This window comes from Pelodiscus sinensis, chromosome 1 (assembly GCF_049634645.1).
Source record: "Pelodiscus sinensis isolate JC-2024 chromosome 1, ASM4963464v1, whole genome shotgun sequence".
NCBI classification, from domain to species: Eukaryota; Metazoa; Chordata; order Testudines; family Trionychidae; genus Pelodiscus; species Pelodiscus sinensis.
The window spans coordinates 24455891-24480014 of record NC_134711.1 but is presented as its reverse complement, the minus strand read 5'-3'; the positions used below and the strand labels follow the sequence as shown (position 1 = coordinate 24480014).

The window sequence follows — 24124 nt, the reverse complement described above, 5'->3', positions numbered from 1 at the left end:
GGAATCATGATAATCTAGTCTCACCTCCTCCATAACAAAGGCCACAGAATTTCACCAGATGTTTTCTGTATCAGCCCTGTAATTTCTCGATAAGCTACATGATAAGCATATGTTTTAGAAAGAGACAGCCAGTCTTGTTTTAAAGACTTCAAATAACCGAAGCAAAATACAGGACAATGTAGCACTTTAAAGACTAACAAGATGGTTTATTAGATGATGAGCTTTCGTGGGCCAGACCCACTTGAAGTGGGTCTGGCCCACGAAAGCTCATCATCTAATAAACCATCTTGTTAGTCTTTAAAGTGCTACATTGTCCTGCATTTTGCTTCAGCTACCCCAGACTAACACGGCTACATCTCTACCACTATTCAAATAACCGAGACTCCTCAAACCCCCTATGTAAGTTTCTCTCAAGATTTATTACACACACTGTTAAAAATATGCACTTTATTTCTAGTCCAAATTTTTCTAGCTTCAGCTCCATCCACTGACTCTTTGCTATATTAAAAAGCCCTCTGCTATCAGAAGCTCGTCCCCATGTCAATACTTGTAGACTGCAATCAAGTCACCTCTTAACCTTCTCTTGGAAAAACTAAATAGATTCAGCTTCCTTAGACTCTCGTTGCAAGTCTATTTCAGACCTCACATTCATTTTTATGAACCCTTTCCAATTTGTCAATATCCTCTTCAAAACATAGGTACTAGAACTGGACACATTGTGAAAGTAATGGTCGCACTTATGCAGTACAGAGTGGTAATACTGCCTCCTTACTTTTACTAGATAGGTGCTGGCTCATACATCCAAATAATTACAGTAACTCTCTTAGCTACATTATCAAACTGAGGACATGTTCAGTTTGTTATCCTTCATGACCCTAATTCCCCTTCTGAATCATTGCTTTCCATAACACAATCTCCTCTCTATAAATCCCACCCTTCATTCTTGGTTCCCAAAGGTAGGAACTTGCATCTGGCTATATTAAAACACATTGTTCAAGTATGCCCAGCTTTACGTATGATTTAGATCATTCTCTAAAACTGTCCTTTCCTTACTGTATTTACCATTCACCAATTTTAATGTCATCGGCAAATGTCACCAGTAATGATGTTATATTTTCTTCCAAATCACTGAAAAAGATACTGAATAGCAGTGGGATGAGACCAGATCTCTGTGGGACACCACTAGAAACATCTTCACTGGATAATTACTCCCACTTTACATTTTTTTGAGAATTTATCAAGTAGGCAATTTTTAATCGATTTAATATGGGATGCATTTATTTTATGTAGTGCTATTTTTAAATCAAAATATTATAGGAGATTTAGTCAAATATCTTGCAGAAGTTCATGCATTTTATAACATGTAAATACAGCCATATTTCTCAACCACATCTGTAATCTCATCAACTATATCAACTATATTTGTTTGACAAGACCTATTTTCCATAAACTACACTGACTGGCATTAGTTATGTTTCCATCATTAAATCTTCACCAGTTACATCCTAGATCAGCTTTTCTGTAAGCTTGTCAAGAATCAATGTCAAGGTAACTCACCCTTAGTTACCTGGGTTTTTCCTTTTTTATCTTTTTAAAATACTAGCAGAACATTGTTTTTTCCCAATCTTCTGGAATTTACCCACTATTATAAGATTTGTAAATATCACTGTCAACAACTTCAGAGAACTCCATAACCAATTCTTTCATAAAAGATTTATCTCAAGATCAAATGTAAATGACAATCCAAGGTACATGATACTAGAGAGTCAGGCTCCTTATATTTGTATATTGCTACACACTCCACATGAGCGTGGTTTAAATTACCTATAACTTACAAATTTACAGTAACCCCCAAAAACCCAAAACAAAAACAAGCACCAAAAGCAATCATAAATGCCTTACACTGGAAAAAAATGCCTTACAGTGGGAGATTTAATGAGTTCAGTTTCTTTAGTTTATGAAAAGGAAGATTGAAACATGACTTGATCTCTAAGGTACCTAAAATACTTTGGGTGTCTTGCTCTTTATTATTCATCAAGCATCAGGTTTCCACATGTGATGGGGAAAAGTTGTTCAAGCACATACTTGTTCCTGCTCCTGGTCTTGGTTCATACAGATTCTAATACAGAAAATGGGTATAGAGAATAACACTTGTGTGCATGCAGGCATTCAAATTGTTCAAAGTGCATTTGTAAATATTTGAATGTATAATTTTTCAGATGCAAGAGCAGAGGTCATGGACTGAAAATTGGGCCCTTATAGTTGGCTCTCAGCATATGAAATTGCTTATTGATATCAGTATGCATGTGATGACAAAAAAGTATGAACACTGACAAAAATCATTAAGGAATTTAATATATGCTTTCTGTAGCTACACAATTGAGAGATTGAAGTGTAATTTTTTTCACATTCTTCTCACTAATCAAGCATTACATGCTCAGAAAGAAAGATTAAAGTGTGTTTCAGATATCACTTACCTTTTTTCAAATACAAATTATTTTGTTAAATAAGGGCCATATAATCCTGCTGGTTTATAATAATGTATGTAGGAGAGACTATGTCCTGAAGGCTTTTTAAAACCAAAATCCTAGCCATCCCTGCCACCCTAACTCAAATGAAATCCCCTAGGCTGAATGAGAAATGAATGTGGTATCATCAAAGGTATCAACCTCTGTGTTTGATCCCTCATATGTAAATGTAACCCCTGTTCTATTGCCAGGCTTAATAAAAGCACTATGTTGTGTTCTTCTATTATAGGATTATCAAAAAGTGGTTGTACACTGTAGAGCTAGCAGAAATAAAACCCAAAATAAAATATTCACCCGCACTTTAGTAGAATATCCATATGTTACTATTTCAAAAATATTTGGTTCTTGCCTTAATCAAACTTATATGTATATTTAGCTAACATTATTTATTATAAAAATTTCTATTTATCAGAACAACATTGTATGCTTATTATGTTGAATGACCTACACTCTTAAAAGAAAGCCATAGAAGCTGTAGGGAAAGTGCCAGTGCTCGTCGAAACTGAGTAATGCTAATTTTCTTTTCTAGTTATACCTCTATTCCACAGCAAATACATACCTTCCTCTGTTATAAAATCTTCAAATCACCCAACCTGCAATGATCTACAATTGTGGATTTCCAGTCAGATTTCTTTTTCTTGAAGACTGATTTTAAATTGAATAATCAGATAATAGCTAAATTAGCTCTAATATCTGATCAAGCCACTTTGTCAGACTCTTTCAGTATCCTGTATCTGTCTAGTCTTGATCTCGCAAGGCTGTCACAAACAGCTGACAATGAAATATAACCAACCAGTGTAATAATTATAAGTTCATTTCCATATGATTTCCAACAGAATTCAGCACAGACTTAATTATACTCCATGAAGATGACAGTAAAACTCATATTCCCAGCTTTAGAGCTTTGGAAACTCTCACACTTCAGATTTGCTTGAAAAATAGAACACAAGTCATCAGTGCCACACTGGTGTGCGTGCAATTTAGTACTAAGCCAGAGGATTCTTTTTTCAAATGGCCAGATTTGTGCTGTGATTTCTAAGCATTTTTTCTCAATTGCATAGGAATAAAGTTACAGAGCCAAATTAATTCCTGGCATAACTGGCTTCTCTCTGTGTAAAGTCTCTGGTGTTGGAAAGTTAACTACACTGGTTATGTAAGGAGCGTGACCAAAGCAAGTTGGGGATGCACCAGTTCAATGCACATTCACAGCACCATCTACCATATAGGTTTCTGTGGAGCTCTGACCATAGCTCAAAGCTCCCCCTGTCTTTGGTAAATAGCAAATTCCCAACAGAGCACTGGGGACTTTACTGCTGCAAAGGGATGCAGCTTGCACCTTGCTACACCAATGAGGATCCATAAAATTAATAGCAGCACATTTGTAGATAGTGTATAGGAGGGGGGGAAAGTGGCCAATATCACACAGTGCATATATAATAGGACAAATCCCATTCTTATAGAAGTCAGTGCCATATCTATCACCATTGAGTTTAACTTACTGTAGGATCAGGCCCAAAGTGATAAAAGAAGCCCATCATTCTGCAATGAAACTTAAACACTATAAACAAAACAACCTGCGAGTACACCTAGAATACATAAACAGAGTCATAAGAAAAGTGAAGAGCTTGAAAACCCATTCTGAACAGATAAGAAATTTCTATGACAACCCAGTAACTGTAAATGGCAACTTAAATAATAGTGAACAAACAACTTGGAAGAATCAGAGCTGTGAAAATGAAATGAATATAGCTGATTTCAGGAGATAGGATAAGAGTAATTGTAATACCCATCTGGAGACATTTCTCTGTGCTTCCACACAGCTTATTTTTGCACAGCAAAACCTCAGTGGTTTCTGCAGGAGAGCAGGTGAGATTTGGACTTAGATATCATATTCAGGTCCTTCCCACATTATTACAGAATTCATTTTTTCTTATTAAAATTGCTTTTATTACCATATAAACTGTGGATCTCATTCATTTCTCCTTTATCTCGTGCTTCCAAACCTAACATTTTCCATAGGCTGTTCAAAGCTTTTTTATACCAGTCCCCCTACTTGGAAACCTATGAAGAGAGGAAATACTAGGGGAGTCCAAGGGCTCCCTCTCTCTCTGTATCTCCTTTTTCCCGGTGCACTTTCTTGAGAAAGGCACAGTATGCCTGTGTTGTGGAATTGCAGATGAAGTCGGCATACCTTTACATTGAAAATAATACCTACAATGGGATTTCTATCTTTCTGCCATGAGAGAGGGAAATAAATCTTGTTCAAAACACACTCTCAAAATCCAGCGACCTCAGCTGCCCTACAGCTTGTCAAGAATAAAAAGACTTCATCCTGTCATCCTATGATATCACTGAAAGGAGAAAGGTTTCCTGGTAACTACAGAGAAATTCACACTATGGACTAACCTTCAACAGGTTACAATAATACTGCAAATAACCCCCAATAGCCAATCTTTCGTGTTCTAAGTGACCACTACACAGCATCCCCAGGTTTCCCGTACCGTTGTTATGACCTTTGGTCTACTAGAGGGCGGATTTTTGCTGATGGTTTCAACAGACTTCTTAATATGCCAGCCGTCTCCAAATGGATGTTCTGCGTTGGATGTTACATGGTTTAGTTTTACAATTTCCTCTCTGATGTATTTAACAATTTCTGCTCATTGGGGCTGGTGTTTTTAAGACACACATTTGTTTTTTATGAGGATGCAAAGGGAAACAACAAGCTTTACTCTAGCATGTGTTCAGTGCATTGCAGACAGTCATAGTGTAGACAAGGTCTGATACAGCTAGGCAATCTAAGTTGTTAACGCAGTTAAGCCTTTTCATGTATTAGTCTGATCTGCCTGCTTCTCTCCTTCCATGGAGTGACTTTAACTCCGGGCACAGTTGCCGCATGGAAGTTTTGCCTTGACACCCGTACACACACATACACATACACACATAGTGCCATCTCTGCGGGGAGGCTTATTAACCATTGATCGTCAGTGTTAATCTCCCTCAGGGATGCGCGTTTCTCTATGAGCCCCCTAACACCTTCACCGCAGGCGGGATATTAACCCTGGCGTATCGATTCCCAGGGCAGGTGAGTTTCTCCGGGCTTCTTCTCACTGCCAAGAGGCTGTTTGTTGATTAACGCTCGGCGGCCGGCGCTGGTGAAGGGGATCAGCACGACCATCCCCCTGTGTGCCCGAATGCGGACCCCGAGAGGCGGGTGCCCGCAGGCATGAGCCTCTTCCCCGCGCCCGCAGCACCGCCGGGGCCCCTGACTCACCCGAGGTGAGCTGCATCCAGGCGCAGATCTTGTAGACGGTGGCCGTGTTGCAGAAGAAGAAGAGGATGAAGCAGACGATGCAGGCGATGATGAGCGTCATAGAGAGCCCGATGAAGAAGGAGGCGGCTTTGAAGGCTCCGGCGGGCAGGCTGGAGAAGTCTGTGAAGCTGCCCCGGCAGGTGAGTTCCCGGGAGAAGCCGTTGCCGATGCAGTAGTGGAAGAGCCCGAAGTAGCCCGCCTGCGGGGTGTCCACGCCGTCGCCGATCCAGTAGGGCTGGATGAAGCACACCACGTTGACGATGGCAAAGCAGATGGTGAAGATGGCCCAGAGCACGCCGATGGCCCGCGAGTTCCGCACGTAGTTGGTGTGATAGAGCTTGGCCGCCTCCTGTGCCGGCAGCATCCCCGCCGCTGCCGAGGCGGCTCCCGCCGCCCCCGCCGTCGCCGCCGCCGCTCCGGGCATCCTCCCCGAGAGAGCCCCGCGCGGTGCACTGCCCGCCCCGGCGCTGCGACAGCCAGACCCTCCGCCCCGCGTCACACGCTTCGCGGCATCCCCCGCCGCCGCCTAGGGGGCGAGCATCCCCAGCCGGCAGGCGCCGCTGGCCCGGGCGAGAGCCCGCCCTGCTGCCGTAGCCGCGGCCCGGCGCTGCGGCGGCCACTGGGCGAGTGCAGGAAAAACCCCGGCGCTGCCAGGCGCGCGGCTGCCCCGGCTGCTGCTGCGCAACCGCGTCCAGGCGCTGAGCCCGGGGGGGTGGGGATAGGGTGGTTTGATGGCGCGCGCTCAGGTGGGCAGCTGCCCTTGGCGTGGGGGCTGCCTGGCGCGCTCCACTCCCGCGTCCGAGGGAAAGCAGTGAGGGGAACAGACTGGCTGTGTTTGTGGGGGGGGGGCAGTGAGGGGAACAGACTGGCTGTGTTTGTGGGGGGAAGCAGTGAGGGGAACAGACTGGCTGTGTTTGTGGGGCGGAGCAGTGAGGGGAACAGACTGGCTGTGTTTGTGGGGGGGAGCAGTGAGGGGAACAGACTGGCTGTGTTTGTGGGGGGGGAGCAGTGAGGGGAACAGACTGGCTGTGTTTGTGGGGGGGGAGCAGTGAGGGGAGCAGACTGGCTGTGTTTGTGGGGGGGGAGCAGTGAGGGGAACAGACTGGCTGTGTTTGTGGGGGGGGAGCAGTGAGGGGAACAGACTGGCTGTGTTTGTGGGGGGGGGGCAGTGAGGGGAACAGACTGGCTGTGTTTGTGGGGGGGGAGCAGTGAGGGGAACAGACTGGCTGTGTTTGTGGGGGGGCAGTGAGGGGAACAGACTGGCTGTGTTTGTGGGGGGGGAGCAGTGAGGGGAACAGACTGGCTGTGTTTGTGGGGGGGGAGCAGTGAGGGGAACAGACTGGCTGTGTTTGTGGGGGGGCAGTGAGGGGAACAGACTGGCTGTGTTTGTGGGGGGGAGCAGTGAGGGGAACAGACTGGCTGTGTTTGTGGGGGGGAGCAGTGAGGGGAACAGACTGGCTGTGTTTGTGGGGGGGAGCAGTGAGGGGAACAGACTGGCTGTGTTTGTGGGGGGGGGCAGTGAGGGGAACAGACTGGCTGTGTTTGTGGGGGGGGAGCAGTGAGGGGAACAGACTGGTTGTGTTTGTGGGGGGGGGCAGTGAGGGGAGCAGACTGGCTGTGTTTGTGGGGGGAGCAGTGAGGGGAACAGACTGGCTGTGTTTGTGGGGGGGAGCAGTGAGGGGAACAGACTGGCTGTGTTTGTGGGGGGGGGCAGTGAGGGGAACAGACTGGCTGTGTTTGTGGGGGGGGGCAGTGAGGGGAACAGACTGGCTGTGTTTGTGGGGGGGAGCAGTGAGGGGAACAGACTGGCTGTGTTTGTGGGGGGGGGGCAGTGAGGGGAACAGACTGGCTGTGTTTGTGGGGGGGGAGCAGTGAGGGGAACAGACTGGCTGTGTTTGTGGGGGGGGGGAACAGTGAGGGGAACAGACTGGCTGTGTTTGTGGGGGGGGAACAGTGAGGGGAACAGACTGGCTGTGTTTGTGGGGGGGGAGCAGTGAGGGGAGCAGACTGGCTGTGTTTGTGGGGGGGGAGCAGTGAGGGGAACAAACTGGCTGTGTTTGTGGGGGGGAGCAGTGAGGGGAACAGACTGGCTGTGTTTGTGGGGGGGGCAGTGAGGGGAACAGACTGGCTGTGTTTGTGGGGGGGGAGCAGTGAGGGGAACAGACTGGCTGTGTTTGTGGGGGGGGGCAGTGAGGGGAACAGACTGGCTGTGTTTGTGGGGGAGAGCAGTGAGGGGAACAGACTGGCTGTGTTTGTGGGGGGGGAGCAGTGAGGGGAACAGACTGGCTGTGTTTGTGGGGGGGGGAGCAGTGAGGGGAACAGACTGGCTGTGTTTGTGGGGGGGGAGCAGTGAGGGGAGCAGACTGGCTGTGTTTGTGGGGGGGAGAGCAGTGAGGGGAACAGACTGGCTGTGTTTGTGGGGGGGAGAGCAGTGAGGGGAACAGACTGGCTGTGTTTGTGGGGGGGCAGTGAGGGGAACAGACTGGCTGTGTTTGTGGGGGGAAGCAGTGAGGGGAACAGACTGGCTGTGTTTGTGGGGGGGGAGCAGTGAGGGGAACAGACTGGCTGTGTTTGTGGGGGGGGAGCAGTGAGGGGAACAGACTGGCTGTGTTTGTGGGGGGGGAGCAGTGAGGGGAGCAGACTGGCTGTGTTTGTGGGGGGGAGAGCAGTGAGGGGAACAGACTGGCTGTGTTTGTGGGGGGGAGAGCAGTAAGGGGAACAGACTGGCTGTGTTTGTGGGGGGGCAGTGAGGGGAACAGACTGGCTGTGTTTGTGGGGGGGCAGTGAGGGGAACAGACTGGCTGTGTTTGTGGGGGGAAGCAGTGAGGGGAACAGACTGGCTGTGTTTGGGGGGGCAGTGAGGGGAACAGACTGGCTGTGTTTGTGTGTGGGGGGGGGGAGCAGAAAGGCTGTGTTCCGGGGCAGGAGGGGGAGCAGTGAGGGGAACAGACTGGCTGTATTTTGCGGGGGGGGGGGGGGAGCAGAAAGGCTGTGTCCCAGGGTGGGAGGGTGGGAGCAGTGAAGGAAACAGAAAGGCTTTGGGGGGTGGGGGGCGGAGCAGAAAGTCTGTTTCCCGGGGTGGGAGCGGGGAGCAGTGAAGGGAACAGAAGGCTGTGTCCCCAGGCAGGAGGGGGATGGGAAGCCATGAGGGAGCAGAAAGTAGGTGTCCCTGGTAGGGATGTGAAGGACTAGTCAAGCAGTCTACCCCCCCCCCCTCACCTTGCCTCTATCAGATAGAGGCAGCAAGGGGGGGGGGAGTAGGGAGGGTACTAGAAAGTGGCAGTTCCCCTTGAAGTCTGGGGCCAGACCCTGGGCTCCAGGGGCGCTGCTGCTTTGAAAAGCGCATGCAGCTGAGGCTAGCTGGGGTGCGTCCAGGCTGCATGTAGCGTTTCAAATCAGCAGCACTGGTGGAGCCCAGGATCAGCTAGCTTCAGGCTCCTCTTGACATTTCAAAGCCCCAGCCGCAGCAGAGAGCCCAGGGGAAGTTCCCAGCTGACCTCAGGCTTAGTGTGGCACTTTTGCCTTTGAAGTGTAGCAACAGCCCTAGTTGAATAGTCAATGCAAAATGTTTGATACTTGATACTTAACATCCTTAGTCCCAGGGGGTATGTCTACATTACCCTGCTAGTTTGAACTAGCAGGGTAATGTAGGCATACCGCATGTGCAAATGAAGCCCGGGATTTGAATTACCCGGGCTTCATTTGCATAAGCGGGGGGCCGCCATTTTTAAAACCCCGCTGGTTCAAACCCCGTGCAGCGCGGCTACACGGGACACGAACTAGGTAGTTCGAACTAGGCTTCCTTATGAAATGAGGAGTAACGGTAGTTCAAACTAGGAAGCCTAGTTCGAACTACCTAGTTCGTGCCCCGTGTAGCCGCGCTGCACGGGGTTCGAACCAGCGGGGTTTTAAAAATGGCGGCTCCCCGCTTATGCAAATGAAGCCCGGGAAATTCAAATCCCGGGCTTCATTTGCAAGTGCGGTATGCCTACATTACCCCGCTAGTTCAAACTAGGAGGGTAGTGTAGACATACCCAGGGTGAGTAGTAACTGGGGAGAGCAGTGAGGGGAGCAGAAAAGCTGGGTCAGATGGCAAGGGGAAGCAGTGAGGGACAAGCAAAAAGGCTGTGACCTGGGCCAGGAGCAGGATGGGAAGCAGTGAGGGGAGCAGAAAGGCTGTGTCCCGAGGGCTAGAAGAAGTCCTGGGGAGCGGAATTATCTAGGTAATCATCCCTCTCCTGTCATCCATCCCCAGCCTCTGACAAACAGGTTAGGGACACAATATCTACCCATCCTAACTAACAGCCATTGATGAACCTAACCTCCATGAATTTATTCTCCTTCTGCATCTGGCCTTGGAAACCCAATGGATTCCAAAGATTCAGCAGATCACCAGGCATAGAAGCTTGTCAGTGTGTGCTGTAAAAATTACTGGTATCTGGGGGCTGGAGGAGACACAGCTGGAAGAATCTGGCTTTCACCCACACAACTTCCCTCATCTGTCCCAGGGACATGGACTCTCACCCACCTTGTCTCTAATATTCTGGAATCAACAGGGCTTCAAAAAGACTGCAAACAACACCGATTCTCTGTCCTTTGTCTCCCATAGTACCTGTCTATAGCTCCAGGGAAATGAACAGAAATGTGGGTCCTTAGGCAGAGTCAGTAGCAGTATGCATGAGATTGAGCTGCCTGCTACCTGCAGCAGTGGTGACCAAACTCATAGAGGACCTGACTTTAGGTGGGATTCTCCACTTGCTATGGAATATTTAGAATAAAAATGTTAACAACTTCTATGTGTGCCAAGCCACCTGAACTTACATATTCTGGGGGCAAGCATGAGAAAGGCACATGTAGCATTTTCAGTATGGGGTGGCCAAGTGCATGCTAGAGGACAGGTGCGCACAGAAGGGTTTGGTTATAGGGTGGTCTCAAGCAGTGGTGCTGGAATAGAGGAGTCCAGGGGGGCAAGGCCCTCTCACTTTTTCAAAGTGGATGGACCTGTGGCTGGTCCAGCCCTGAACTGGCCTGCACAGATGGGTCTGCTGGAGCTCAGGTCAATCAATCATCTGGGGATGGCCGGGGGCAACTCTTGCTGTGGGAGTGGGGGACTGCTTGGGGTTCCACTAGCTTGGGGCTGCTCTGACAGTAGGGGGAAGCATTCCAACTGCATGAGGCAGGGCCTTATGCATATGTGGTGGGGGCAACAGGGCTAACCTTCTCAAAGGGCAGGGTTCACCCGATGCCTATGGCTATGTGAACAGGTGAGGAAAGCTGCAGACTCTACTGCCCTGGGTGGGTGTCCTGAGGGGCTGGAGACTTCTCTTCACTTCCACATCTCAGGGCAGGTGAAAGGTCCATGGATTAAAATATAAATTAATGGAGATTGCCTATCTCCTAGAGGTGGAAGGCACCTTGGTCATTGAGTCCAGTCCCCTGCTTTCACAGCAAGACCAAATACCATCCCTGATTAATTTTTGCCCCAAATGGCCTCCACAAGGATTAAACTCACAACCGTGGGTTTAGCAGGCCAATGCTCAAACCACTGAGCTATCCCTCCCTCCCCTTTTTGGACAGGCTCCATCACCCTTGGTCTCAGGAATAGTTGTGTGCCGCAGTTTAGGGCCTATCTTCCCTCAGTCATTCAGCTCTTCAGCCGTTGCCTGTCTTTGGGTGAAAATGTATACCTCAGTCCCATCTGACTGGCATATTTCCCTTACAGCTAGATGGAAGTGGGAAGAGACCCTGGGTGTGTCTATGTAAATACAATTTGCTCCTGCTTTGCTTAGGTTTATTAAATATTCAGCTGATGGAGTGGTGTTTTTTTGCTCATTGTAATCAACTTAGTTGTTGTGGGATCAGAAATTAGGTTAATACTAAATGCAGGAATTGTGAAATACGATCACCAATGCTTGCAATTATAGTGGGAATTCAGAAAAGATAAACTGTGTTTAACTCAATTCAAAAGGAGAGAGACAGTGGGGGTATGTCTAGACTACATGGCTCCGTCGACAGAGCCATGTAGATTTGTTTTTTTGGCAAAGGCAAATGAAGCCGCGATTTAAATGATCGCGGCTTCATTTAAATTTACATGGCTGCCGCGCTGAGCCGACAAACAGCTGATCAGCTGTTTGTCCGCTCGGCGCGCTAGTTTGGATGCTCCCCTGCCGACATCAAAGCCCTTTGTCGGCAGCCCCGGTAAACCTCATCCCACGAGGAATAACGGGGCTGCCGACAAAGGGCTTTGATGTCGGCAGGGGAGCATCCAGACTAGCGCGCTGAGTGGACAAACAGCTGATCAGCTGTTTGTCGGCTCAGCGCGGCACCATGTAAATTTAAATGAAGCCGCGATCATTTAAATCGCGGCTTCATTTGCCTTTGCCTACAACCCTCATCTACATGGCTCCATTGATGGAGCCATGTAGTCTAGACACAGCATCAGTTTAAAGAACCTCAGATGGACAAGGGCTCCACTGCCAGGGTTCAGTGAGGTTAAGAGAGGAGGCTTGAATTGTCTTCCAGGCATTGGCTGTAAGATTGTTCCCCCCCCCCACACACACACACTGTCTCATTGATAGAGTTAAAATAGGCTTCATACAGAATCTCTTTTTATTATTTTAATTTTAGTCCAGCAGATGATGATTTTTATTGTGGCTGGACAGTGCTTTGGGGTAAAAGCTGAAATCACTGGGTTTTGCTCAAAGCCAAATCCACCAGAAGGAGCGGGAGCAGCAAATGGATGGCTGGTGGGGCAGCTGGTGGAGAGATGCGATGAGTGGCCAGCAGAGCAACAAGTAGACAGGCATAATGAGCGGCCACCAGGGCGGCAGCGGAGAGAGATAATGAGTGACCAGCAATTTGGCAGCGGAGAGGCATAATGAGCAACCAGCAGGGTGGCAGTTGGAAGGTGTAATGAGTAGCCAGCAGGGCAGCAGCAGAGATCAGTGAGCAGGTTCCAGAATGCACTATCATGAGGAACCTTGGAGCAGTCAGTACAGAGGCAGCTTTGCAACAGATACATAGCCGTTGAATGGTGAGTGACCAGCACAGTGAGTAATATGCTTCTTTACCTCCCCCCACTCTGAATGGGAGGTGAACTCTGTGGATGTACCTTTGAACTCTGGATCTGCTATGACCATGGGCTGCGACTATGAGTGGGGTTCAGAGAAGGATTGGGCATGTGAAGGGGACATGTAGATTGCTGAACGTAAGTACCATTGAGGAAAAGGGCATTTCCCAACCTACTTGGGGTGGGACTTTTACTTATGGTTTACGTTTATGAACTCTGGTGTTTTTCCAAATTAATCACAAGTTACTTCCCTCCCTTTTATTAAAAGTTTCTTTTCGATGCACATACACTTTACAATGTATTATTCCCAGCAGAGGCAGGTTGCCCAAGCATACCCACTTACTTTTTCTTCAGAGATTGATAACAGAATGATTATCAGCGGTTATACATTGTCAGACAGTTCTATTTTATTCTTTAAGATAAAAGCACTACAGAGAAAACATTGCAAACAATAAAAGAACATACACACTTGCTCAGACACCTCCCAAACTCTGAAGTGGGCTCTGGCAGGAGCAGACCTTCATCATCACACCTAAGGGATTTCCTGTGTGGTCACGAGTTCATCATAGCTTCAGTTCAGAAGAAGTGCATTCATGCCATGTTTTTGATGTTTAATCCATCCTTTATACAGTTCTAGGGATTTAGAGCTGAGGTTTCCAGAAGCAGGTAACTATTAACAACACATTTTCCTGTGTAAAGTATAGCATCAAAAGGGTGAATTCCAGGTGGACCATTTGCATTCCTCTTACCCCTGATACTTTCTAGGAAATCCACTTCACAGATATTGTTTCATAAACACCTTTGAAGTTCTTAATATCTTGCAGAGAGTGCATTAGTCAGTCTCTTAGAGAAGGGACATATGTACAACAACACATACACAATTGCATCTTTAGTAGAATGGATCCTAAGGGATTTAAAACCAATTCAATAGGGTTTAACTATTCCGGAGGATCTCTTATTCCGGAGGATCTCTATCTTGAAAGTAGGAATAAGAGATCCTCCGGAAAAGGGCTTTATTCCGGAGGATCGCGCCAGTCTAGACGCTTTTTTTTCCGGCTTTTCCCCAAGCCGGAAAAAAAGCGGCGGACATGTTTATTTAAATCCGCGGGGGATATTTAAATCCCCCGCGGATTTCCCTATGCTGACTTACCTGATTTGCATCCCTTTTCCAGAATTTGTGGCCAGTCTAGACGTAGCCTTGATGTTTTTCTAAAGGCCTTGGGGGTCTGCAACAGATTATGTAGGAATCAATTGATTATGTAGGAATCTCAGCTTTCATTTAAAAAAAAGTTCTCTATAGTTCTGGGCCTTACAGCTAAGAAGGAAAGCTTTAAAACATGAACCCCAAATACTCAGGAAACAAAAGGCCAATAGAAATCCAACATGTTTTATTTTTAAAAAATCTTATGATTTGTAGATCATTCTCATAACTTTATGTAGGCATTCCTTGTGATTTTGGGGTTGGCAATATTGCTCTTTGATTGGTGAATTTGGAGAGGTCTCTCCCTTCAGTTTCCCTTTCCACCCTTCTTTTTTGTCACAGGTCATCAGTGAATCATAGAGACAATGGAGAGTAGGGTGAGTCCATGACTATGGTTAATGACTGGTCAGGGTGACTAACTATTATCAGCCAGTGGTCTGAATGAGCTATCTACTGCCATCTGTTAATCAACTATAGGAAAAGGCTTCACGAGCAGACCTTACTTATGTAGACAATTTACTTTGCCACAGAGATAAGTAGACACACTTGCTTTCTCATGGTGATCAATTTTGGCTCTTTTGGGTTGAAATTCACTTAAGACTTGGAGCTGGGAGAATGAAATGTTGTTATCCATATTGTAGGATTAAAAGACCTGAACTTAATATGACCTGGCTTAGGGTTACCATAACTTGAACACTAAGCAGAGGATAGTGAGTCACATCTAACTGAAAGTCACAGAAGATGGAAACAGGTTTTATTTCTGGTGGTGTAGAGTCTATTTGGGAGTCCTCAATTATATCTGACACTTTACATCCAGGCTGCGTCTAGACTGGCAAGATTTTGCGCAAAATCTTGCCACCTGTCTAGACTGGCCACAAGTATTTGCACAAGAACACTGACTTTGTACTGTACAAAATCAGTGGTTCTTGCGCAAATACTTTGACGCCCCCGCTCAGGGATAAGCCCTCTTGCGCAAGTATTCTTGCGCAAGAGGGCCAGTGTAGACAGACAAGTTAATTTCTTGCGCAAGAAAGCCCGATGGCTAAAATGGACATCGGAGCTTTCTTGCGCAAGAGAGCATCTACACTGGGCACGGATGCTTTTGCGCAAAAGCAAATCTTTTGCGCAAAGGCACAAGCCAGTATAGACGCTCTCTTGCGCAAACACTTTTAATGGAAAAACTTTTCCGTTAAAAGTATTTGCGCAAAATCATGCCAGTCTACATGCAGCCCCACTGTTTAAAGGCAGAGCTGACTAGAATCAATTGAGAGTCCTTGTCTTGTCTCAGTGATCGCTTGAGTAAAAATCATGGATAAAATATTGTGTAGACTGACCTGGGACTCAACATGCAGGCAGTGCGTTGAAGGGCAGTGCAAAGGAGGCAATGGTGGTGAGGTACCATATTACCTAGTGAAATCATTGGTGCTGAAATCACTAAGGACTGGAATTTGACCACAGAGCTGACACTTTCTTAACAAAGACTCCATTTTTGCTATTTAAAAAGTAAATCAATGTAACAAAAAACTGCAACACCCTGTGGTAACTTTTTAAAAATCAAACTTTAAACTTTATTGAAAAAATTTGATAGTTTGCAATTAAAAATATTTGACCTACACTTAAGGCAACTGATTTAATTTTGTGTAAAATTTTGCATAATAAAGGATGGCATTTTTCTTGAAAATGTTCAATTATATCGATATACATTTTGATCAGATCTCCTTGATGTGATATTTGTGTGTGTTTGTGTTTTTTTTCTCAACAAAAAATCCTGGGGCTGGGGGGTTTGCCAAAATGGTTTGAATTGGGCCCCGCACTTCCTAAAGCTGGCCCTGGTTAGCCCCACTGCACCACCACCCCAGGAGCCACCTGACGTAAGCAGTGCCCAGTTGGAGCCCACGTCCTGAAACTCCACCCCAGTCACGAACCCTCTCCTGTACCTCAAGTCTCTGCCCTATCCCCGAGCACCCCTGCATGCAAACACCCTCCCAGAGCCTTCACCTAGAACCGCCTCTTACATCCCAACTGCCTGCCCCAAGCTCAGCTCAGAGCCCCTCTCACACTCCAGATCCCTTAATCCAAGACCAGAGCCTGTACCCCATGTCACAGCCCCTGCCTGATAAAAGGGAGGGAGGCCGGGAGAGGAAGGGAAGATGGAGTGAGCAGAGGCAGGGCCTTGGAGAAGGGGCACAGGAGGCGGGGCAAGGGTATTTATATTTGAGGTAGATCTTGGATTGCACTTAAATTCAAAAAGTGATCTCATACTTAAAAAGGTTGGAGGTCACTGTCATATAGCCAGTACCAGCTAAGTGGTCCTTAGTTGTCTTCAGTGTGCAGAGACAAGAGAAGAGGTTGAGAGGGAAGTGGACTGAGACAAGACCAGCAGCATGATGCCTTAGCTATTAGCCTCAGAGGCTAGGAAAATAAGATAGGGTGGAGGTCAGTACCAGGGAAGAGCTGGTACCAAGTCAGTGACATTTCAGGTCTGCTTTTGCGCAAAATCTTGCCAGTCTAGACGCACCCATGATCTATAGGCCTTTAGTGTCTACATAGAGCAAATAAAACTACAGTTTTCAAGGTATTTTATCTGTCATAAAACCCTGTATAAAACTATGGTACGCCCACATCTTGAATACTGTGTACAGATGGGGTCTCCTCACCTCAAAAAAGATATTTTGGCCTTGGAAAGGGTTCAGAAAAGGGCAACTAAAATGATTAGGGTTTTGGAACGGGTCCCATATGAGGAGAGGTTAAAACGACTGGGACTTTTCAGTTTAGAAAAGAGGAGACTAAGGGGGGATATGATAGAGGTATATAAAATCATGAGTGGTGTGGAGAGGGCCGATAAAGAAAAGTTATTTATTAGTTCCCTAAATAGAAGAACTAGAGGACACCAAATGAAATTAATGGGGAGCAGGTTTAAAACTAATAAAAGAAAGTTCTTCTTCACACAGCGTGTAGTCAACCTGTGGAACTCCTTGCCAGAGGAGGCTGTGAAGGCTAGGACTGTAATAGTTTTTAAAGAGAAGCTAGATAATTTCATGGAGGTTAGGTCCATAAAAGGCTATTAGCCAGGGGATAAAATGGTGTCCTTGGCCTCTGTTTGTCAGAGGCTGGAGAGGGATGGCAGGAGACAAATCGCTTGATCATTGTCTTTGGTCCATCCTCTCTGGGGCACCTGGTGCTGGCCACTGTCAGTAGACAGGCTACTGGGCTAGATGGACCGTTGGTCTGACCCAGTACGGCCGTTCTTATGTTCTTATGTCATGAAAGCATTGACAATGTGAGAATTTGATCTTGTGAGCCAGAGAGCCAAGGTACTTGAAATTCAAGGCCAGGCGGCTACTAAGCAATTCTTGCTAGCTTCAGACAACTCATGACTTTCACTAAAAGTTAGAGGTGTAAAATGTGGCATATAAAATGTTATTTTCATTAACTATTGTTTTTATTTTTCAAAGTACTAAATTATCATTAACAGGTAGGGTGACCAGACATCTTATTTTTAAAGAGACAGTCCAATATTTAAGCCTTCCTGCAGGTGTACTGACTTTTTCTTAAAAACAGGCAAATTGTCCCATATTTTCTGCCTCTGCTCTCCCTCCCCTCCACCCATCAGTAAGAGGCCTGCTGCTGGATGGATCTCTGCTTGCCAACCACCACCCCATCAGCTTTGAGTGTGTGTGTGTGTGGGGGGGAGGTCCAGGGGCTGAAACAGGGGGTGGATGTGCTAGGATGGTGATAGAGCACAACTGCAGCAGACTGGGCTGGCCTCTCTTCTGCTGGTCAGTCATCACAATCCCTCTGCATGCTGGCTCTCAGCCAGCAGGGCCTTTCCCCCAGTCCATTTCCAGCCAGTACTGGCTATGGGCTTCAGTGGCTGGTGAATGTAAGCAGGTGCCAGGCAGCTGCCAGTTACAAGTCAGCTCTGTTGTCCACCCCTTGGCCCTTTAACATGCTTCCTCTCTCACTGTCCTTTCCTTGCTTTGTCCCTTACCCTTTCCGCATTCCTTTTGCTCCTCCAAATCCCCCCCTCTCATGTGACATGTCCTATTCCCAGTGCTGTGTAGAGAACCAGGCCCTGGTCAGAGTGCTCAGCTCACAAACACTCTGTCCAGCAGGCTCCTTCTTTCCCTTACTGCTTCTGGCTGGGCTGGTCCCTTGGGAAAATCCAATATCCTCTTTCCTGGGATGCTGGCCAGAAGGAGCCAAGCCCTGCAAGTACCAAAGCCCCACATAACACTAGCACAGAAAACCCTCTCCACTCCTCAGCTAAACTGTAGAATGGCAGGTGGAAAGTAACTTCCAGTGTGCTTGCGCCCCGACACTGCAGGCTCCACAGCAGCCCCTTGGGCAGGACTTAGCACACTCTTCACCCATTCCCCCTGCCCTGGGTTCCACTCCCCAGGAAGCACAGGGCTTCTTCATCCCATAGGCACCCTCCCCTGCTGAGACATCTCTCTGGCTAGGTTCGCTGAAGCCCCTCCAGTCAGGTTCCCCAGGCTCTAGTGCACATGCATCCTAAGGGCTTAGCTCCTTCCTGCCCAGGCGTAGCCATGGGACAGGAAGTGGTTAGATTATGTTGATTGCCAGCAGCAGCATGGAGATGTTAGCTGACTTTCTATACTGTATGGGCAGGAAGGAATAAGTTGCTTCCAGCCATGTGGGAACAGGGAATGGAGTAAGTGGAGAGAGATGAGCTCTGCAAGGACGTGGGCACGGTCATAAGAACATAAGAATGGCCATACTGGGTCAGACCAAAGGTCTATCTAGCCCAGTATCCTGTCTTCCAAAAGTGGCCAATGCCAGATGCCACAGAGGTAGTGAACAGAACAAGTAATCACCATGTAATCCCTTTCTTGTCATCCATTTCCAGCTTCTGACAAACAGAGACTAGGGACACCATTTCAACTCATCCTGGCTAATAGCCATTGATGCACCTAACCTCCATGAATGTATCTAGTTCTTTCTTGAACTCTGTTAAAGTCCTGGTGTTATGCTTAAATGAAGCACACGAGATCTTTTATAGGGTAAAAGGCAGTATGCCACATTTATTGAGAATACAACAGTTGCATATGCTTTTCAATCACTCACACACACAAACACCATGCATACACAGTCCCGCCAGACAATGTCATAGTTACCAGTCCAGAGTCTGTATCAATCTAGTGGCCACCTAGATCAAACACAGAGGAGGAGCAGGGCCTTTGTGGGTCAATTGAGCCGATGCTCCTCTGGAGTTGGTGGCAAGATGAACCCAAAGTCCCATAGCAAGGCACCCTGCTTTTATAATCCTCTCCTCTATGGATTTCATTGTGTCAGTCTGTGACCAGTTACTGTTATCTTGTTGTTTTTAATCATTCCCAAAACATCTTGAAAGGCTCATTCTGTCTTGGATTGTTAATAAGTTGTTTTTAGGGATGCCTTCACCTTTAGAGCCGTCAGTCTTCCAATCTGATCAATTCTTGACTGTGAGTACGCACTGATGGTTTCTCTGATGCCGATATGTCTCTTCGCAGTCTGTCTTTTACAGTTTGTCTTCACCCCGCATTCTCCCCCTTCTCTCTTGACCATCTGGCTCTAACGATGACCTTCACACTGTATCTCATTCATACGAACAGTCTTTCACAGAGTTATAAACAGCAAAGTTTATATTGAACAATAGCAAAAAGCATTGTAAATTGTCTTACTAAATTTTGTAATTAAAACAATTCACACTGAAGGCTTAAGCCTTCAACACTCCTCTAATCTCATTGACATAGACACAATATGAGATCCTGTCTCTTTACTTACTAAACAAATATATATATATATATATATATATATATATAACTAAAGGGCTTAATTTAAATGTAATAATATGTTACCTTACATTGCTACATTATTAAACCTAAAAATACAAATATAAAAAGAATAGAACTTTCAATCTTAACACTGGTCTTCACAACATTCTCTGACAAGGAGTTCCACAGGTTGACTGTGCACTGTATGAAGAAAAACCTTTTGTTTGTTTTAACACCTGTGTTGGTCATCCGTGCTGCCCCTTTCCCCTGCGGCTGGAAGCAGCTCCCATCCCTTCCCTCCTGCACAGTAGCAAAAGGCTACTGCTGGCCATGTTCTGGTGTGAACCCTGGTACAATCTGAGGAAGGAAGGCATACAACCTTATGGGTTGTTTCAGGAAGACGTGGCTCCAGGTTCCAGGAGTGGTGTGTCTATCCTGGGGGCCCAGCCAGGCCTGATAAGCAGAGACTACTGGGCAGAGTGGGGTGGATCAGTCAGTCACTCCCCTTTGTGAGAGAGGTGTACAGGAGTGTGTGTGTCACCCCTCCCTATGTGAACCCCAAAGCCTTAAAAATAAGAAGGTAAATAAAAATAATCCAATCAACAGGTTTTCTTTTTAACATGGGTTTAGTCAACTTAATGTGAATTTGAAAATTTGTACTGCATAGTTCTGATTGATTGCTGTTGAACTTGCTTGAATGTTACCAGGTGTCTCTCATTCAGCATAGGGAAATATGGTCACTCTATAAATCAATAAAAATATCCCAATGTAACTCTGTTGCTGGTATTAGGGATGTAAGCAACTAGTCGACTATCCAATAAGCATAAGCTTATTGGGTAGTTGAGTAGTGAGTTGACTAGTTGCTTACCTCCCCTTGCTGCCTCTATCAAAGAGAGGCAGCAAGGGAGGTGGGGAGCAGGAACTGGTGCCGGGGGGAGCCAGCTTGAAAGACAGCTCCCTCCAGCACCATCTCCGTGGAGGCAGGGGGGGAGGGGAGGCAGGGGAGGAGGAGCATCAGACAAACGGCCCAAGTGGGGACTGAAGCAGTCCCCACTCGTGCTGGTTCCCACTGAGGTGCTTCAGCCTTTGAAATGTACAAGAGCCCCAAGGGGCTCTTGTACATTTCAAAAGCAGAAGCACCACAGGGAGCACGGGACCAGTAGAGACTGAAGCAGTCCACATCACGCTGGTTCCCACTGCAGTGCTTCAGCCTTTGAAATGTACAAGAGCCCGTGTGACTCTTGTACATTTTAAAGTCTGAAGCATTTCAGTGTGAACACGGGGCCAGCGGGGACTGCTTGAGTCCCACACTGGCCTCATGCAACCTGCAGCGCCCACCTTTGCTGCCTCTGTGACAGGCAGCAAGGGAGGAACAGGAGCTGGTACTGGGGGAAGCCGGCTTAAAATCCAGTTCCCCCCAGCTCCATCTCTGGGGTGCTACCTGCTCTCCCCTCTGCTGCTTCTATCAAAGGCAGTGGGGAGGATAGGGGAGTCTGCTGTGAAGAAGCCCCTGTCTGCATTGGTCCCAGCGGGGAGCTGGAGTCCCCTGTGGACAGGGACTGCTGTCGCCAAGCAGCTTCTATTCGCGACAGCCAGGGCTGGCCTTTTGCAGGGATTGCTCTGGCAACTACCCCTGTTCGTGGCAGCCAGAGCTGGCCACGGAGAGGGACTGCTGCCAGAACAGCCCTTGCCTATGGCCAACCCTGGCCATCATGAACAGAGGCTGCTTCGGCAAGCTAATTGCTGAATCTCTGCATTTTAAATGTAGTTCGAGCCCGCAGCTCTCACTACATTTAAAATGTAGAGCCATAGCACTGTTGGTTCCTGGAACCTGCACAAGCTAGGACTGCTCCGTCCCGGCTCGAGCCAGCTCCTGCAGCTACCCCCACTGCGGGTCTGCAGAGCAGTCCTATTGACTAATCGTATAGTCAATGCAAATTGTATTATCTATACAATTAGCCTGATAACTGCATTTTAACATCCTTAGCTGGTAGGTAGGATATTACCATACAACATTTTTCCAAATGCTACCACAAGGGGTCCCTGTGTCTATCTATTAATTACACATATAATTCCAACAGAGCTGATCTTCTGGTTTTGGTTTTTGTTCTTGTTGTTGTTTTAAGGAAAATGAAGTTCACTTGGTATCAGATGAGAGTTAAAAGCATGGTTGGGGCTCCTTAGCACTACTGCAATACAAATGCATAATGACAATAATGTTCCTTGCCTCCTGTGGGCTTATTTGAGGCTGACGAGCAGGAGTGACTTTGTGATACTGGGATTTTTTTTTAGTTGTCCTTTTCTCCTTAATGTGGATGGATAACAAGAGAGCATAATGGACAGTAAGAGAAGATAAACTTTTTTTCTTGAATGTCTCCAGATTGTAGTTTTAAGCTTAGGTTTTCTACTTCTGATTCCTCTTGTTTATTTTCTAAGTTTTCTAAATGTCCCTCCCTAATACTGAATGCTAGTCAGCTCTTACTGAGATATATTAAAGAGGTTATCTTGTGTCAATTGTGCTGAAAGACTTGCATAATTCACATTGTCCTAGAGCTTAAAGTTAAATTCTTGACATTATTTATGAAGCTGGAATTTGCACAAATGCCTATTTTAGTGTTAGAGAAGGGAGAGGAAATTGAGGTACAGCTGAACAATGAGAGGATTTGGGGAAAGAAGATGTATTATTCTAGAATAGTGATGGACAACCTAGCCTAGTGAATGGATCACATGAATGGCCCTCCTTCATCTCAGTGGGCCATAAGATTGTCATAACCAAGATGATCTCCTGGGATTGGGTAGTTTTGGTAACTGCACTTGCATGGCTAGAATGCATGGGGAGTTCCAGTTGAACTAGAGTAGCACTTTGACTGGATGCAGAGGGGATCCACAACTTTCACAGTCAATGTTGTTTGCAACCGGCATGCACCTCATTTCACCTGCCCTTGCTTTATGTGTATGTCACTTTAGTAATACCTGCAGGAAAAAACATGGACAGAAACCAACACAATCTGGCAATCTAGTATGTGCAACAGTAAATAAAATGTCTCACAGGTCACACACAGAATCCTAATAGGCTGCATGCGGACTGTTCTAGGGTCTATTAGTGCTAGGGGAAGAAAAAGTCAATAAAAAAACATACTGCCAGTTTCAGCAGTCATGCCAGTATCCTGATGTCAGCAAGAACTCAGAATCAGAGTTAGTGACTAAGTTATTAAACAATAGCTTATAGCCTTAATGTTCAGCACATGCTGTCCATTATAACTGAAGAAATGCTAAACCTCAAAAACAAAGATAACAGTTTGCAAATATGCTTATGGTCTGAAACTACTTAGCTGAAAGAGCTTTTAATGTCACTCACACTGACGTCTCCATTATCAGTAGGTTTAGTTTTTAAAGTGTAATATATCTGTTTTTCACTCAAACTCTCAACTTCTTAGTATGTCCTAGCCTAGCTAGTGATTGTTTCTGAACTCTAAAGAGATTAATTTAAAGGTCAGCTTCCCCCCTCCCGGTTGAAGGGTTGCTCTGCCAGTGATATGCAAGGTCACTGAAGTCATGGAGGAACTCAAGGTCATGAGGGTGTCACCTGAGGTACAATGTACATGTTTCACATGGTTTTCAGCAATGGTGCATCTGTGTCAGTGCTATCAATGGCTCATGCATCTGGCAAAATGGTGCATGCTTATGGCAAAGCTTATGCCCAAATAAATGTGTTAATCTTTAAGCTGCCACAGGACTCCTTGTTTTTTAACAGATACAGACTAACATGGACACCCTTCTGAGAACGTTGTGCAGGTCACTCACAAGCACTTTTATCAGCATGTTACCTAACCTTTCTGTGAGGGTGAGGATGATGAATGGGAGCTGGAGCACCATGGAGGTATAAGTGGGAACGTGTGTGTAATCTTGTTGGTTACTTTTAGAAATCAACCAGTATTGGAGGTAGACATCATTGGCAATCTTCAGTGAAATAAGTACATGGTACGAGAAAGGAAAGGTCTCCCTGTGCTTGCTAACCATTAATTTGGTGCTTTTTAATGAATTCCTGGGAGAGAGGAGAGGGAAGAGAAAGAAAAGTTCTCTTGTTAAAAAATAGATTTTATTAAAGTTGTGTTTTAATTATACTTTAAAGTCTTTTGTGGTTGATTGGCGGGTTGGGAGGAAGCATTTAATCAGAAAAAAGTAAATGATAATTGGAACTTGTTTAAGAATCCTTTATTGGATATCTCAAAAACCATA

The 24124-nt window shown here is 46.4% G+C and overlaps 1 protein-coding gene across 3 annotated transcripts in view; it reads right to left on the bottom strand.

Moving 5' to 3' along the window:
- LHFPL3 (LHFPL tetraspan subfamily member 3) overlaps window positions 1-6496 on the bottom strand; it is a 412985-nt gene extending 406489 nt beyond the window's left edge. For 2 of the 3 annotated variants that reach the window (XM_075926941.1, XM_075926945.1), the window contains exon 1: window positions 5800-6496. In XM_075926941.1, coding sequence (XP_075783056.1) covers window positions 5800-6262 — 463 coding nt within the window. In that variant the 5' untranslated portion in view covers window positions 6263-6496. The remainder of the gene's footprint in view (window positions 1-5799) is intronic. The other variant, XM_075926935.1, reaches the window with a different exon arrangement.
- Window positions 6497-24124: the final 17628 nt, after the last annotated feature.